This window comes from Benincasa hispida, chromosome 11 (assembly GCF_027475165.1).
Source record: "Benincasa hispida cultivar pf3 chromosome 11, pf3_genome.v1.1, whole genome shotgun sequence".
NCBI lineage: Eukaryota > Viridiplantae > Streptophyta > Magnoliopsida > Cucurbitales > Cucurbitaceae > Benincasa > Benincasa hispida.
The window spans coordinates 37,337,246-37,354,842 of record NC_143488.1 but is presented as its reverse complement, the minus strand read 5'-3'; the positions used below and the strand labels follow the sequence as shown (position 1 = coordinate 37,354,842).

Sequence of the window (17,597 nt, the reverse complement as noted above, 5' to 3'; positions counted from 1 at the left end):
GGATAAAATGCGCGTCATGTCAGATATGACCTTTTACGGTGTAATACAAGAAATATGGGAGCTTGACTATCATGGATTGTCATTTATTTTATTCAAATGTAATTGGGTTGAGAATAGAACTGGAGTCAAAACAGACGAGTTTAGGTTTACTATTGTGGACCTCAATCGTATTGGACATAAATCAGACCTATTTATTTTAGCCTCCCAAGAAAAACAAGTGTTCTATGTAAAAGATCCCGCAAATTAGGGTTGGTCAATTATTTTAACATCTCCACAACGAACAATTGAGGATGAGTTTTATGAAGATGAAATAGGAGATATGCTACAAGATTGTGGTTATGGAGGTATGCAAAGAATGTCCAATGTTGATACATTTACTGAGATTGATGATACAACATCCCACATACATTAGACATGATTGTGAGGGTAAATGGGTTGATAAATAATGTATTAAACATGGTATGTCATTTACTGTGGTTATATGTATTTAAATATTAAGATTATATGTTTTTTGTGTAAGTAACGTTTTTTTTTTTTTTTTTTTTTTTTTTTTTTTTTTTGCATATTGACATGGAAACTTCAACAAGTAGCAGCGAGAATGATAGAAATATGATCCCACAAAAACATAGCAGAATAAGTATACCACGTGGCCCAACTACAATGTCTGAGTTGGCACAAATAAGGACATCTGGGCAACAGTTGACCATCAATTATAATGAACATGGACAACCGGTTGGATTTGGAGCAAAGAAGATGCAGAGTTATATAGGAGTTTGTGTTCGCCAACAAATTCCTATAACGTATGATTCTTGGAAAAAAGTTCCAAACCATTTAAAAGACAAACTTTTTGATACAGATTTAGGAAGCTTAGCTCTCATGAGCAATGGTTTAGCAATTAACTGTAGATGTTTTATAAATGATTCTACTAAACCATTTGTGTATGAACATAAGACACATGATGTTCAACACTTATTCCAATTAACATATAGTAATTATAAGAAACATGGGATGTAAATTCACCAACATTATCAAGATGAATGGTCTTAATTGTACACTTAGGAAATTGTGCTATTAACTTAATTATTTGAACAAGTCATCTCGAAAACTCAAGGTTTTGACTTGATAATAAGCACACTTGAGATAATCTACTGAATGCATCTATTAGTACCATAAAATATCTAAATAGTCCACTTTTTGGGTTAATAGGTTCACATATACTACCATAAATTCGTTCTAAAAATGCAAGTGATTCATTCCCTACTTTAGTTGGTGATGGTTTAATGATTAATTTGCCTTGAGAACAAACATCACATGATAACTCATTAGATTGAAGAATCTTTTGGCTCTTAAATGGATGTCCCGTATGAATTCTCAATAATTCTTCTCATCATTATAAACTTTGGATGACCCAATCGGTCGAGCCAAATTGTAAATATATCTGAATTCATGAATTTCAAGTTCATTGTCGCATATGTTTCAATTACCCCTAATTTCAATATTGAATTGATGGATATATGTGAAAATATCTATGAAAATATAGATTTATAAATTAATGTTTTTTTAAAATCAATTCTGCTTGTCGAGGGATATTTAAATAATACATAAGATATATTGATTTTTTTTTAAATGGCAAAGCTGTTGAAAATATTTTCAAGTATAGCAAAATATCACAGTTTATCAGTGTAGATGATAGTAGTCTATCAGTGTCTATACTGATAGAAAGTGACATTTTGTTATATTTATAAATATTTTGATTCGTTTTACTATATTTCAAAATAACCCTAAGATATACTTTGCGAAAGAGAAGTAGCATTAGGGCATGTAATAAAAATATGTAATATATGAATTATCTGAGTTTGCCATGCAAAGATTAAGAGAAGGTGCACCATCATTTTCTTTTTTAGTTCAATATTATGGTGGTTGGGAAATTCAATCTTATGACTTGTAGGTCAATAATTAATTCATACTTTATACCAGTTAAACGATATTCATATTGACAAACATGGCGGGCCATTAGAGTTATTTGATAAACAATGAGGACATTAGTCAATATATTAAATTAATAAATTGCTAACCCAAATAATAAAATAAAGATGTTTACATAAAGAGATACGTATGGATCTTGTAGGTATAAGAAAAAGTTTAGGTTTAACTTACAAAATTGTTCCTAATTTAACATTAGGTAAATATTTAATTGTACTTTTGTCTTTAGAAAAATTTAAATAATTTAGGGTTGGTTTGGAATGACATAGAAAAAATATATATTTTTCGAAAATTCATTTTCATTTAAACATTTTTGAATTCTTTAAGATAGAAACACATATGTGTCTTACAATTATTTATAATCAAAAGTGTTTTTATTAATGTCAAATTACTATAAAAGAATTTGTTAACGTTGGTGGTGGTCATTAGAGGTGGTGGTGGGAAATTAGACAATGGTGGTCCTTTGAGATTGTATCTGGAGTTCGCTGGTGGTCGTAGACCTTATTTGCCCTGGCATTCCCCTACATTCCCACAAGCCAATACTGATCCTAGGATTACTCCAAGCTAAGCACGCTTAATTTTAGAGTTCCTATGATTGAACCATTGAAAAGGAAAGGGCATCGTGTTGGTATAGATAAACTTTCAATTCCTTTAAGCCTTTCTTAACCATACTTTCATGTCCTCAGGATCCTCTCATTCGGACGTGATATCGGTTCATTCATGTATCTCTCCTGAACTCGAGATGTTACAAAAAGTATTCCAAACACCCCCTTAATTATATTTTTTAGTTTCAAATTTTTTATTTTTACTTACACTTTTAACTTTAAAATAGTTGATTGCACTTAAAAAAAAAAAAAAAAAAAAAAAAAAAAAAAAAAAAAGTTGTTGGTTACACTCTTGACCCATGTTGATAGGAATTGAATTATATACCAGTTAACTTTAGATATATGTTCCAAATTATATCCTTATTATTTTTAAGGTCCCGTTTGGTAATCTTTGATTTTTTTGTTTTTATTTTTGAATATTAAGTCTATAGACATCACTTTCACCCTTAAATTTCTTCATTCGTTAATTACTTTTTATTAATGGTTTAAAATCAAGCCAAAATTTTAAAATTATATATAAAAAAAAATAACTTTTAAAAGCTTCTTTTTGTTTGTGTTTTTGGAATTTTGCAAAAATGCAACCATTGTACTCAGTAAATATGCAAATCATTGTAAGATATGGAGAGAAAATAGGTTTAATTTTCAAAAACTAAAAACGAAAAACGAACTAGTTACCAAAGGGCCTAAATTTTTTATTTTAATGGGAGGAGCTAATAAAAAAAATAGAAAATCAAAGAGTTTTATATAACCCCATTTGAAATTAAGTAATAAAATTTGGAGATTCGAGTAAAACTTTGGGACGCCTTCTATTTGACGATCAACTGATGAAAATAAATGTTAAAGAAATTCAGTACAGAAAAAAAATGCAAACAAAAGAACTCAAAGACATTGAACATAGTTTGAGGTTGAATTTTTTTTTTCTCTCTGTGTTTTCAATTATCTCTTTGTTCTATTTGCTCTAAAAGTTCCCATAAATGTGTCAAATCAGTTCAAATTGATACAGATTGTGTATAGATTATCAAAGATTAAAAAAGAATAAAAGAGGTATCTATATCTACAATCTTCTAAAAAAAAATTTATCTATATGATGCTACTTTTGTCTTAATAATTTTAAATGGTATTTTTGTTTAGGGTAATTGTTTTAAATGATAAAACTGTTGAAAATATTTTCAAGTAGAGTAAAATGTCATTGTCTATCATTGATAAACCATGGAAATCTATCACAGTCTATCACTAATAGATAGTAACATTTTGCTATGTTTGTAAACAAGTTCATTTGTTTTTCTTTATTTGAAAACAACCCTTTTGTTTATTCATTTCGATCGAGATGTTGAATTTCCATTAACATGTTGACATTTCCATATTTGTATGAGTTTGACACCGACATAAAGGATGAATCAATATTTTAGTTTTATTTTATGAAGCACAGATACTTCATGTGAGGCAAAGAATCTGTATCAGATACGTATCGGATACCAATACTTCACAGATATGTATCTGATACGTGATTTGACGTATTTATTTCTATGCGTACTTTTTTTTTAAAGAAAAAAGACAAACAACTCATCTAATATTTCTCAATCTAAAACTAGACAACCTATTTAAAAAGCTCACTACTCGAGTCCAAAACTAAAAGGAAAAGAAAAAATAACGGACCAAATCCTATACTAAAATCATTAATCTCCATTTTCCCATTTGAGTTTCCACAAAGTCCACCAAAATATAAACCATTTGGATATATTCAACAATTTAATAAAGAAATTCTTCGTTTATCTTCATACTTCTCCCTCTAATCTTCTTCTTCTTCTTTGTAATATGAGTCACTTTTCTATTACATTTTATTAACTATTGTACTTCAACATCTTAAATGTTGCTTTTTCTGTATTGTATTTCAGTGTTTGTATTCTATTTTGTGCTATTGTTATTAACTTGTATACTAAGTTTATCTATATCTTAGATTTTTTTTTTTTAAAAAAATGTATTTTCAATATATCAGTATCCTCGTTTTTTAGAACTATATATATTAAAAAAATTTAAAAAAATGACGCATCCTTAGACGTATCTATATCTTAATTTTTTAGAAATTAATGAATCGTTGTATCCAATCGTATCTGTATCGTGTAGCCATATCTGTGTCTGTATTTTATAGGTTTTATTATATCATAAAAATATATACGAACATAAAAAAGAAAAATTAAAAATGTCACTAGTATGAATAATCTAATGCAAATAATAAAAAATATTGTACCTTGTTTAAAAAGCGTAAAATATTTATTTCTAAGTTAAGTATATTTTTCTAATTTTTAGAAACATTCTTTGACATCAACATTTTATAAATATTTCGGTTGACATTTTCTTAAAAGTGAAACATCGACATTTCTATCAACAACAATATTTTAGAAGTTGATTCTTTCGTAACTATAATTTAATTATGAACGAAATAAAATGAAATAGAAAATATTACCAGCAAAGATACGTGGTGGTGATAACCTTAATATATATATAAGTTGACGTTGATGGGAGAGAGAGAGGGATGTTGAATCGAAATTTAAAAATCAAAATTAAGAACAATCATATATACGTAGTACAAGCTAAGGGTAAATCAAATGGAACAGTATGATAACCATGGAGGAATAAACTTCAATCTTACAAAAGATATGAATATTGTGAAAACACATAATTATGACCTTACAACGTAACTCCACCCTTAAACTAAACAACAACAATTAGGGCTGGAAATTAAATAAGCAAACCAAGCTTATGGGGAAGAAGAAGTTGCAGGAGGAGGAGATAAAAATGGGATGGAAGGAAATGAAGTTGGAATGGTAGGGATTGACGGGAAGTTCGGAAGTGCCATTGTCGGGAGCGGTGGCAGCGCTAGCCCGCTCGGAAGCGGAGGGAGATTAACTTTAGGCAAGGTGGGTTGTGGTAAATTTGGAAGAGTAGTAGGGTTTGGCAAGGTCGGCAACGGCGGTATCCCGGTTGGAATCACCGGAAGGTTTGGCACCAAGGGCGGAGCTGTTTGCAAAAGATGGCGGGCAGCTTGGCCGAGGTCGATGCTCGAAAGAGCCAAAGTAGCCATGAAGGCAATGATCAAGAACTTGGAAGAACCCATTTTCTTTCCTTTGAGAAGATGATTTTGAAGCTTTTATTGTGTTAAGATGGTGTGATATATTGAAAGGCATTATGATTTGTTTATATATAGGTTGGGGAGTTGCTTTAGGGAAATTTGGTTGATGAAGGTTGGCGGCCATTGATATGATCTTCAAAACAAACCTTAGTTTAATTACTTTCTTAAAGAATTAGTTCAACAACTAAATGACAAGATGCCATGGACTTGGAAATTAGATCACCAAAGTAAAGATTATGTTTTGAAAGGAAAATATAAGTGTTTGGTTTGTTTTCATGAAAAATGGAACAAGTTAGGTTTGTTGGATATCATTTGATTTTTGAAAATTAATTAGCTTAATAACACTACTTTAATTTATTGTATTCTTTACTTTGTTATCTACTTTTGAGAGTATTACTCTAAAAACTAAACCAAAGTTTTGAAAATTAAAAATATAGTGGTTTAAGATCCCATTTGGTAGTTAATTATTTAAGCCCCATTTGATAACCATTTTATTTTTTAAAATTAAGTCTATGGACACTACTTCCACGTCCAAATTTCTTCTTTTGTTATCTACTTTAAAACCACTAGAAGAAATTCGGACTATAATGTCTGTTGCCTTTAATGTCTGTTTTAAACCGACATTAAAGGGCTTCAATTACACAGCCTTCAATGTCGGTTGCAATCGACATTGAAGGTCTTCAGTGAAATTTAGCCTGTGTTTTTTTCATTTTTTTTAAATTCTTAACCAACATTGAAACCCAAGTCTGTCCCTTTTTTAAAAAAAAATTTCGTTGCCAAATCCATTTTTTTGGTCAATAAGTTAAAAACGACGTTATATGTCTCGTGTTGGGTTAGGAAATGTCCGTCATTGTTTTATAATAAAAAGTATAAAAAAAAATTGCATGGCAAGCCCATCAATATTTGTCTTCCACCTATGAATTTATCCACAAATAAGAATCAATATTTCCAATCTATTACATATACTCATCAATATTTGTCTTCCACCTATGAATTTATCCACCAAAATTTGCAAAACAATACCAGAACTAGACTTTCATAGAATACTTACACCAAAGCCATCATTTCTCTCATTCACAAATATCAATTAGTACTAATTCCATGAATACTTAACACCGAATATCCCATGAACACAAAAAATATATTATACATAAATCTTCCAATAATAAACAAATCGTGTCTTCCACCTATGAATTTATCCACAAACAAGAATCACATTACCAGAACCAGACTTTCATAGAATACTTACACCAAGCCATCATTTCTCTCATTCACAAATATCAATGAGTACTAATTCCATTCAAAAAGATCATGGTTAGATAAATTTACATTCATTCTAAGCTAGCATTTACATTCTATTGAGACAAAAAAACAAGAATTACATCCTTACACAAATTGGCCAATAAAACTTCCCATTGGGTTCGAATTACGTCGATCTCTTCTTGCATATATGTATCTTTTGTATTGAACTACAAAAAGGAAAAAAAAAAAAGATAAATTCAACTTAAGTTTACGTCCATTTATTAAATTAAAGTTAGTACTATATAAAAAATAAATAATTTACGTATGAGGCTAGTAATGGGAGTAGTAGGATTATGCACTATTTCGTGTATATACTTTTGTACATAGTACCGATATCCTACAAAATCTAATTGACGAGGGCACTGCATATAAAGAAGTTGAAAACAATTGTTAAATTGTTATAAAGAAGTCGAATGAACATAAATTGTTAAAAAATGAATGCAAATTTACCTTTACAGGTTTCCATTTTGGAGAAGACCGATGGTGTTGGAGATCGTGCTTGGATTACCATGTTTTCAATCCACTAAATAGTTTAAAAACATTATTTAAACACAAATACTTCAATTAAGCGCTAAGAAAGTTTAATTACACTTACATATTTATAAGTCCATGAAAATCATCTTGAACCTTACTTCGAAGAGAGTCCAAAACATAAACACAATTTTTTTGTAGATTGATTACAATCAATATCCAATGATAACTATAATAAGCAACAATTTTGAAATATTAGTACGTGTATAATGGAAATTAAAAATAACTTAAGAACTTGTATCTACTTACCTTATGTTATATGGAATGAAGACTAATTGGTCTAAATTAGCCAATTCTAGTTGATTGGCTAAATTTCTAGATCGTCGGATATCTTGAGACTTCACGTGTGGTGATATTCTTGCTTCATCAATTATAAAAAAAAACTTCTTTGTAATATCACGACCACATTCATCCCAAAGATACCTAAACAAAGTAAAATTTATTATTTATCAACATGAAACAAAGTATACATGAGTGAATCTAGTTGAGTAATACTTACGCAATATATGTCAAAATACACATATAGCCTATTTCAACCATATTGCAATATTGGATCAGATCATCGCAGCCTAAATAAATAAATTTATCTCTTCCAAATATATCTCGTCCAAAGTGATATGGATCATGTCTACATCGTTCATGTTATGCATGACATGTCCGTTCAATAGTTTGATAGTACCATTGGTGTTAGTATATTTGGAGGACTGGCTGAAGCTCTTAATTGGTGAATGATCCTACTATAATCAAAGTTACAAAAATTCAAAGTAGGAAAAATAGTAAATAACCAAACTCATATATACTGTAAAAGAGACATATTTTTTTCTCGTCAACCATAACTACAAGTTCACGAGGCCATTTTACGAAGTTGCCCATTGCTTGCTTTAAGAACTCTATTTTACCCTTCACAGGAATTGGTATAGGCAAATCTTCTCTCCAATGACAATATCAATCAGAACTTTAACAGTTAAGCATGATACATCATCATCAAATGTTGTGGCTACTGCAAAATTATCTACAGTTCCTATAGCCAAATGGCATGATATCCCCTTAACAAATTTAAAAGAACTTATGTCATGCATGGTTAAGCACGTATAATGTGATTGAAATTTAAAAGTCACAACAAATAAATTACCTCCAAATCTTCTTTAGACATCTTCTCAGTATCTTCTTCAGATGCACTTAGTGCAACACTTCCAACAGATGATTTGGACTGATGAGATTGTCTACTGTAAGTTCTTTCTCTTGATACTTTACTATGTCGAACATTTTTTTGTCTAGAGCCTCCTTCAATTTCTTGGCTCATAGAGGACTTTGGTTTTACTAATTTGAAATATTGAGAATGGGAAATAAAATCACCCATTCCTCTAATACGTCCCCAATGTTCTTTCGTACCCAATGCTTCGGTGAGAACATCTTCACCTTCATGAACTTCAACCAATTTATCCTGTAAATCATATTACAATTTTCACACAATATCTATATCATCACAAGTTCTAAACATTATATATATGCCATCCTAAACTTTGCATAATATATACTTACAATCCAATTGGCACATTCTCAAGTAACTTCATTAAAGTATTCATTATTCTTTCCTTTTTCTTGCTTCTTTCCATAAAGTCGCCCGATAAGAAAGGTCATTCGATAGGTTCTACATGAACATACATATTTAATTAGCATAAACATATTAGAATAAAAGATCTAATTTAAGTCGAATAACTCACTAATTCTTGGGCAAGATTCGCATAGCCCTTCCGAGAAATGTGGTGATTATATACACATTTTGCACGTCTTTCTTTGTGAAGACAATTGATTTTCTGTACAACAAATCTAGTTGAAGTTACCTATCAAAACAATGATAATGTTGATATGTAATTTATTGTGAATGACTTACCTCCCATTCTTCACTCAATCATTCATTGACGAACAATGTCCAATGATCTTGCTCTATATGAGAATATTGTTGGGATGGAAATTGCAAGACCGAGGGTTCATCCTTAAATGGAAGTATGAACTTTTGGGACAACGTTGTCTTGAAAGTCCGAAACTTCCTAGATACAGACATTAGTATACAATGTTTGGACTTAGAGTCCACATTGAACGACATCTGCACCATGAAAAAAGTAGTTAAACAATAAACTAATAAACTACTATGCACATGAATTAAAAGTTTAGAAAACATACCGCTACACTGGAGACATGTTATTTTGCATGCTGTGTTACTTGCACGCATTAGACCAGTAGCTTATCATAAGTACTTGTCATTACAATTAACTTATGGTCATGAAACAAACATTTCTCATCTGAGATTTTTTAGATGTGCAGTATATGTTCTAATTGTTCTACCATAACGTACTAAGATGGGTCCTCAAAGGAGGTTAGGAATATATGTTAGACTTTATTCCCATAAATTATTAAATATTTTGAACACTTGACGAGTGATGTATTTAAGTTGATTGTCATTTTAATGAGACAAATTTTTCCAACATTATGGGGAGAAACTAAGAAGTTAGAAAAAGAAATTACATGGAACACATCGTTATTTAGCTTAGTTTTTAAGAACATTGGTAAAAAATAAACAAGGAAGTAAAAAAATTTAGAAGGTGGGAGGAGTTTAACACCTTGAAAACTCCCTTCTTTATTTTTGATGAGAAGGAAAATTTTGAGATGAATTCCTTTTTAACTCTTAAGCACACCGGGCTTATTGACTTAGGGTGTGTTGATTTAATTTTTCAAATGTTTAACTTTGAAAATAAGTCATTTTGGAAAAAAACTTGAAGTATTTTGCAACCACTCAAAATAGCTTTTGAAACACTTTCAAAGTATATTTTAAACTGTTTCTACAAAAAGAATTTAAATAAAAATGAATTTTTCTAAAAAATATTTTTTTTCTTTAATCACTCCAAACATACCCTTAATTTTTTTTTTTTTAAAAAAAACTAAATGGTTACCATTTGGTAACCATTTAGTTTTTTATTTTTGTTTTTTAAAATTAAACCTATTTCATCCACATTTCTTTCAACGATTTGCATCCTTCTTAAGTATAATGGTTGAATTCTTAGCCAAATTATAAAAAAAAAAAACAAAAACAAAAACAACTTTTTGAAAGCTACTTTTTTCGATTATCAAATTTGGCTTGATTTTTTAAACCATTGATCACTAGAAGAATTTCGGGCTTTAATGTTAGTTGAAAAAAGTGAAATCGGATGTATAATATCGGTTTAAAAAAAAAGGGATCTTTAATGTCGATTTTAAATCGACATTGAAGATGGGCTTTAATGTCGGTTTTAAACTGACATTAAAGGTGCAATTGTTTTTTCTTATTTTATTAAAAAATTAAACTAGACGCGCTCCATTTTTTTTCTTACCCTTTCATCTGATCGCTCGCGCGTCGCCTCCATTTCTCTCTTACCCAAACCCTAACCAATCTCCTTCACCGTCCGTCAATCTCCTTCACCGTCCGACTGTCCGTCGATCTCCATCAAGTTTGTTGTCGGTCTCCATCGATCTCACTCACCATCTGTCGATCTTTTTCACCGTCCGTCCGTCCGTAGATCTGTAGCATGGGTACAAATCTACCAGTCGGTCGTTGGCTCCACCGTCTGTCCGTTTGGTACAAAATAAACTTCATTGTCCGTCCGTCCATAGATCTGTACTCCGATCAAGTATATATTTTCTCTTTTGTATGTATTTTCTCTTTGATGAAACATGAGAATCAGTTACCTCATTGTATTGTTTGACTGAAATGAATTGATGCCTAATTGAGTTCATTTTCGTTTATTTTACCGCTTCTGTAGAACAAATTGGGGTTCAATTTGAAAAATGGAGTGACCCATCCCAGTACTCTTGTTGTTGTAGTTTTACTTGTACATGGTGGAACCAATGTTATATAGTTAAAATTTAGTATCTATGGTTTGTAATTAGAACTTAATCCCTATAATTTAGATGCTTGGATTTCTACAATTGATGCAGCGCTCGAGTTTCTTCACATAATTTATGTAAATAACTTGGAAGGTGGAGATGTAGCCATTTTTGCTATTAAATTTTCGTGCATAATGCTTGAACCTGTTGCTAAACTTTTTGTGGATTCACCTAACCAAGAAAACAAGATTTCACAATTTTGTCAATAAGCTTTTGGAACGTTTACTGCAATTATTGTGTGATATAAGCCTTAAAGCTTATGGATGTAAGCATTGTTGGACAAGAACATTGATGAAGTTACTTGAAGAAGTTCTATCTCATACTTTGTTTCATACTGTGCATATCCCATATCTCATGCTTTGTTTCATGCTTTGTGATATTTGTTTGGATTGATGGAATTTTGAACTTTGCTGAATTTTTGTTTTTTGGCTTTCCTTTTCATCGATAGGAGCTGAGTCCTTGATATTGACTCATACAAAACACGGTCTAAGGACACGGTTTATTGTGATATTTGTTTGGATTCAATACTTGATTTTGTGTGAAGTTTTTCATTTGTTAGGTTCAAGTTTGACGTGTAAGGGTAAATTTTGATTCTTGGGGATTTGGAAGGAAGATAGGAAGATTGCATTGGACGTGTTTTAAGAAAGTTGATAAGTGGAGATAGTGCACCCAACACAAAAAGGACTTCATAACAACATTAATAACAAGGACAAGGTAATATTTATAAGATGCTTATCTTAAAAGCCTATTTGTTCTAAATTTGTTGATGTTACATATTTTACAATTATAATTTTATGCTTTTAAATTTTCCCTTATTATTATTATTTTTTTTTTTTTTTGTCGATTAAGTTGCATATTTTACAATCATGGATAAGTCATGGATGAAAATAAATAGAATGTCAGCTGAGTATGGTTTAGAGGTCGAGATGTTTATTGAAAATGGTCTACAACATTCAAATATACCGAATGTCATGAATTGTCCATGTTTGAAGTGTGTTAATGCAAAGACTCTAGATGTGAACAAAATAAGAGAACACTTATTTTTTAATGGTATAGATCAAAGTGATCAGAATCATTACCGATTAAGAGAAACAATGAAAATGTGTCTACTAGTGAAAGAGACGAAGTTGATGAGGATGATGTTGATGTTGATGACACAATTGGAATGTTTGAGGCTGCATACAATAACTATTTTAGTGGAAAATTCGATAATTTTGAAGAATTATTAGATGATGCGAAGAAACCATTGTACCCAAATTGTAAAACTTTTTCCAAAATAACTATATTGGTAAAGTTATATAATTTAAAAGCTAAATTTGGATGGAGCGATAAGAGTTTCACTGAGTTGTTGGAATTAATTTATGACATATTACCTAGTCCTAATGAAATTCCAACTTCTACTTATGAAGCAAAAAAGATGTTCGGTACTCTTGGAATGAAGTACGAGAAGATTCATGCATGTAGAAATGATTGTTGCTTGTTTAGAAAAGAACTCTCTAATGCAAATGTATGCCCCATTTGTGGTACGTCAAGATGGAAGCTTCAAAAAAATTTAAACGAAAGGGCTAAGAATATCCCAACAAAAGTCATGTGGTATTTCCCCCCAATCCCAACATTTGAAAGAATGTTTCGAAGTAAAGAAACAACAAGTTTATTGAAGTGACATGCTAAAAAAAAAGAAACAGATGGTTTATTCAAACATCCCAAAGATGCCCTATCGTAGAAAAAAATAGATAATTTATAGCTAGAATTTGGGTCAGAACCTAGAAATCTTCGTCTTGCTCTTTCGACAAATAGGATAAATCCATATGGAGATCTTAGTAGTAGATATAATTGTTGGCCAGTGATGTTAGTGATGACAATATACCTCCATGGTTGTGCATGAAGCGAAATTTTTTTATGTTGACTGCACTAATATCTGGTCCTAAACAACTTGGAAATGACATAGATATTTATTTAGCTCTGTTAGTAGATGACTTGAAAAAACTTTGGAAAGATGGGGTAGAATGTTACGATACATATGAAGAACAATGTTTCATGCTTAAAGCCATTTTATTATGGACCATTAATGATTTTCCTGCGTATGGTAACTTGTGTGGTTGTACGGTTAAAGGATATCATGCATGTCCAATTTGTGGAGAGAATACTTCATCCACTTATTTACCAAAAGAGAAGAGGATAGCATATCTCGGGCATCGCAAGTTTCTACCTGCCATCATCCATATAGGAAACAAAAGAAAGCTTTTAATGGCGCACAAGAATTAGAATTTGGTCCTAAACTATTGAGTAGGGAAGAAATTCTTGCAGAAATAAGTAAGTATTAATATTCATTTGGTAAGAAAAGTATCAAAGAAAAGAACAGTGGAGATAGCATTTTAACTTATTGGAAGAAAAAATCTATTCTTTTCGAGTTAGAATACTAGAAGTATCTTGACGTGCGACATTGTTTAGATGTGATGCACATTGAAAAGTGTTGGGAATGCGACCAAAGTCCCACATTGGTTAGATAAGAGGAGGATCATGGGTATATAAGTGAGAATGACCATCTCCATTGGTACGTGGCCTTTTGGGATGAAACCAAAAAGCAAAGCCATAAAGGTTTATGCCCAAAGTGGACAATATCAAAGTAGAGCCTTGATAGTAAATCATGGTATGAGAGGTTTGGTGGTCCTTTGTTCGAGGCGAGGGTTTGGGTATACAATGTTTGTTTAAAAAAGTGTAAATTTTTTTTCTCACATAATTTTTAAAAAAAATTCTAATTTTTTAAATTTCTTTTAAGAAAAATCCCTCGATATCAACATTCTATCAATATTTCTATCAATAATTTTGTAAAATTGAGACCTCGACATTTCCATCGACATCGATATTTTAAAATTTAATTCTCACATAATTATTAAATGACAGTATAAAATGAAATAGAAATATTACGAGCAATGACACGTTGCGTGGGGAATATAAATTACTTAATGAAATTTATGTAAATAAGTTGAGATCTTGATGGGAGAGAGAGAGATGCTGAATCGAAATTTAAAAAAACAAAATTAAGAACAATCTATTATATACGTAGTACAAGCTAGGGTTCATCAAATGGAACAATATGATAACCCAATATATGGAAGAATAAACTTCTATTTTACAAAAGATATGAATTTTGAAAAAACACACAATTAATTATGACCTTACAGCGTAACACCACCTTTAAACTAAACAACAACGACAATTAGGGCTGGAAATTAAATAAGCAAACCAAGCTTATGGGGAAGAAGAAGTTGCAGGAGGAGGAGATAAAAATGGGATGGAAGGAAATGAAGTTGGAATGGTAGGGATTGACGGGAAGTTCGGAAGTGCCATTGTCGGGAGCGGTGGCAGCGCTAGCCCGCTCGGAAGCGGAGGGAGATTAACTTTAGGCAAGGTGGGTTGTGGTAAATTTGGAAGAGTAGTAGGGTTTGGCAAGGTCGGCAACGGCGGTATCCCGGTTGGAATCACCGGAAGGTTTGGCACCAAGGGCGGAGCTGTTTGCAAAAGATGGCGGGCAGCTTGGCCGAGGTCGATGCTCGAAAGAGCCAAAGTAGCCATGAAGGCAATGATCAAGAACTTGGAAGAACCCATTTTCTTTCCTTTGAGAAGATGATTTTGAAGCTTTTATTGTGTTAAGATGGTGTGATATATTGAAAGGCATTATGATTTGTTTATATATAGGTTGGGGAGTTGCTTTAGGGAAATTTGGTTGATGAAGGTTGGCGGCCATTGATATGATCTTCAAAACAAACCTTAGTTTAATTACTTTCTTAAAGAATTAGTTCAACAACTAAATGACAAGATGCCATGGACTTGGAAATTAGATCACCAAAGTAAAGATTATGTTTTGAAAGGAAAATATAAGTGTTTGGTTTGTTTTCATGAAAAATGGAACAAGTTAGGTTTGTTGGATATCATTTGATTTTTGAAAATTAATTAACTTAATAACACTACTTTAATTTATTGTATTCTTTACTTTGTTATCTACTTTTGAGAGTATTACTCTAAAAACTAAACCAAAGTTTTGAAAATTAAAAATATAGTAGTTTAATTAAGATCTGATTTGATAATTAATTATTTGGTTTTTCATTTTTTTAATTAAAGATATATTTGGATTGACTAAAGAAAAAAAAAGTTTTTTAGAAATGTCATTTTTATTTAAACTCTTTTCATAAAAACCATTTAAAATCTACTTTGAAAGTGTTCAATGTTATATTAACTGGTTACCAAACACTTCAATTTCTTTCCAAATAACTTATTTTCAAAATTAAACACTTGAAAAGTTAAACTAAACACACCCTAAGTCTATAAACACTTCTTCCACCTCTAAATTTTTTGCTTCCTTGTCTATTTTTTAACAATGTTTTTAAAAATTAAGCCAAATTTTAAAAACTAAAAAAAGTCGTTTTTATTTTTAGAATTCGACTAAGAAGTCTACTCTTTTACTTAAAAAGATGCAACTCAATTTAATTTTTAAAAGCCATAAAGCAAAAACAAATGGTTATCAAGCCAAGAATTTAGTTAAGAACTCAAGTGTTTAGTTAAGAAATGTGAAAATAGATCATATTAACAAGTTTTAAGAAAACAAACATTATTATTTTTAAAAACTAAATAGCTATCGAATAGGGTCATAATTTTGGAGGTGGAAACTTGAGTTGGGTAAACCAATCAACCAATAAAGTCAGGGTTTTCACAATTGAAAACCTATTTTAAGTTTTAAGTGATAATTAGTAACTTTTTTAGTGGTGTATTATTTTTAATTTAGAAATTTGACATTAAAGGTTTCAATGAAATTTTTAGAACTACTTGACCTTCTTTTAAAGTTATTTAAGATAATTACTTATCTTTATTTTGAGATTTAGCCATAAAACAAGTTTCATTTTATTATCATATGCAATAGGCTTTCTAGATTTGAGTCGAAGAAGCATTGTCACATCATCATGGTTAAATTGACTTCAATCTTTTTACATTTACAAGGACCATAAGTTAAGAAACATGGACAAATTAGTTTCGATATAACATCTTTATTGTATTCATTGAACACATATTGCATTATACTTGTTAATTAGCACACTTAGTTGTACCACAAATGCGTGACTCAAGTCTAGCACTTGTCTGACTAGTGTATATTGAATGGTTCTTTTGTAATATATGACAAAAATATACTCAATTTTGAGAACAAAATACAACAAACAATTTTTTTAAGCTTATACAAGCATAAACATATTGAATTCAAGTTTCCTTTCTTTTCTTTCTTATTTAGGCATGTTTACCAACCCTCAAACATAATCAATCAAATATAATATAGGAAGGTGGGTCCCACTCGTTACATTTGGAATTGTTTACCTAAATCTGTAATGGGAATCAAAAGTAGATCCTACCATTTTTTATTAGACCCAATCATATAATCTTATTGATCCCAAGATAGGTGGTATTTCAATTGCTATTACTTTCTTTCATCTTTTTTCTTAATCAATTTTTAGCTCTCCCTCTTGTGCCCCTCTCCCACTCTCTCACTTCTCCTCTCATTTTCCCCTCATACATTCACTTTCCCCTTCCCCCTCTCTTGCTTTTCCTTCCCTCTCTCTTGCTTTTCCTTAATTTTTTCAAACAAAATCTCTTATACCCCTCTCAGATTTACCTCTTTCACCTATGAGGAGGTACGAAGACATTAAATACCATCTTTTCGTGATATTTAGTGCTACCTTGACCTGTGTTGCCTATAACTTATAAACGAATTCAAATCAAGAGTGTTTTATTAATAACAACTCGCAGTTTATAAAACTTATTTTAACAAACTCCCAACCTTGACCTGTGTTGCCTATGACTTATAAACTAAGTAAATAATTGAATTCAAATCAAGAGTGTTTTATTAATAACAACTCGCAGCTTATAAAACTTATTTTAACAAACTTCCAATCAAGTACAACAACCAACCCCTCTTAGAATCAGATCCTGTAATTAAACTAAGACAACAGATCAATCCTATAGTGTGACAGATTTTGATCTTGCGTGGCGTTGGAAACTCTGTACTTTCGCTATCCAGGGAAGAGAATAAAACATTTGAAAAACATGAGCTAAGAAGCTCGGTGAGTGGGGATTTTTAT

General features: G+C 30.9%; 2 protein-coding genes across 2 annotated transcripts; both read right to left on the bottom strand.

The window, feature by feature from the left end:
* Positions 1-5,124: 5,124 nt before the first annotated feature.
* LOC150032610 (uncharacterized) lies at positions 5,125-5,772 on the bottom strand. Its single transcript, XM_090307318.1, has one exon. The coding sequence runs from the start codon at positions 5,701-5,703 to the stop codon at positions 5,347-5,349; it is 357 nt and encodes a 118-aa protein (XP_090163444.1). The 5' UTR covers positions 5,704-5,772; the 3' UTR covers positions 5,125-5,346.
* An 8,726-nt stretch (positions 5,773-14,498) lies between these two features.
* LOC150032609 (uncharacterized) lies at positions 14,499-15,149 on the bottom strand. The gene has a single exon (XM_090306616.1). It carries the CDS (start codon positions 15,079-15,081, stop codon positions 14,725-14,727), a length of 357 nt encoding a protein of 118 aa, XP_090162742.1. The 5' UTR covers positions 15,082-15,149; the 3' UTR covers positions 14,499-14,724.
* Between the last annotated feature and the right edge of the window lie 2,448 nt (positions 15,150-17,597).

Coding starts and splice junctions, on each gene's coding strand:
- LOC150032610 (XM_090307318.1), bottom strand. CDS start 5,703: ATGGGTTCTTCCAAGTTCTTGATCATTGCCTTCATGGCTACTTTGGCT.
- LOC150032609 (XM_090306616.1), bottom strand. CDS start 15,081: ATGGGTTCTTCCAAGTTCTTGATCATTGCCTTCATGGCTACTTTGGCT.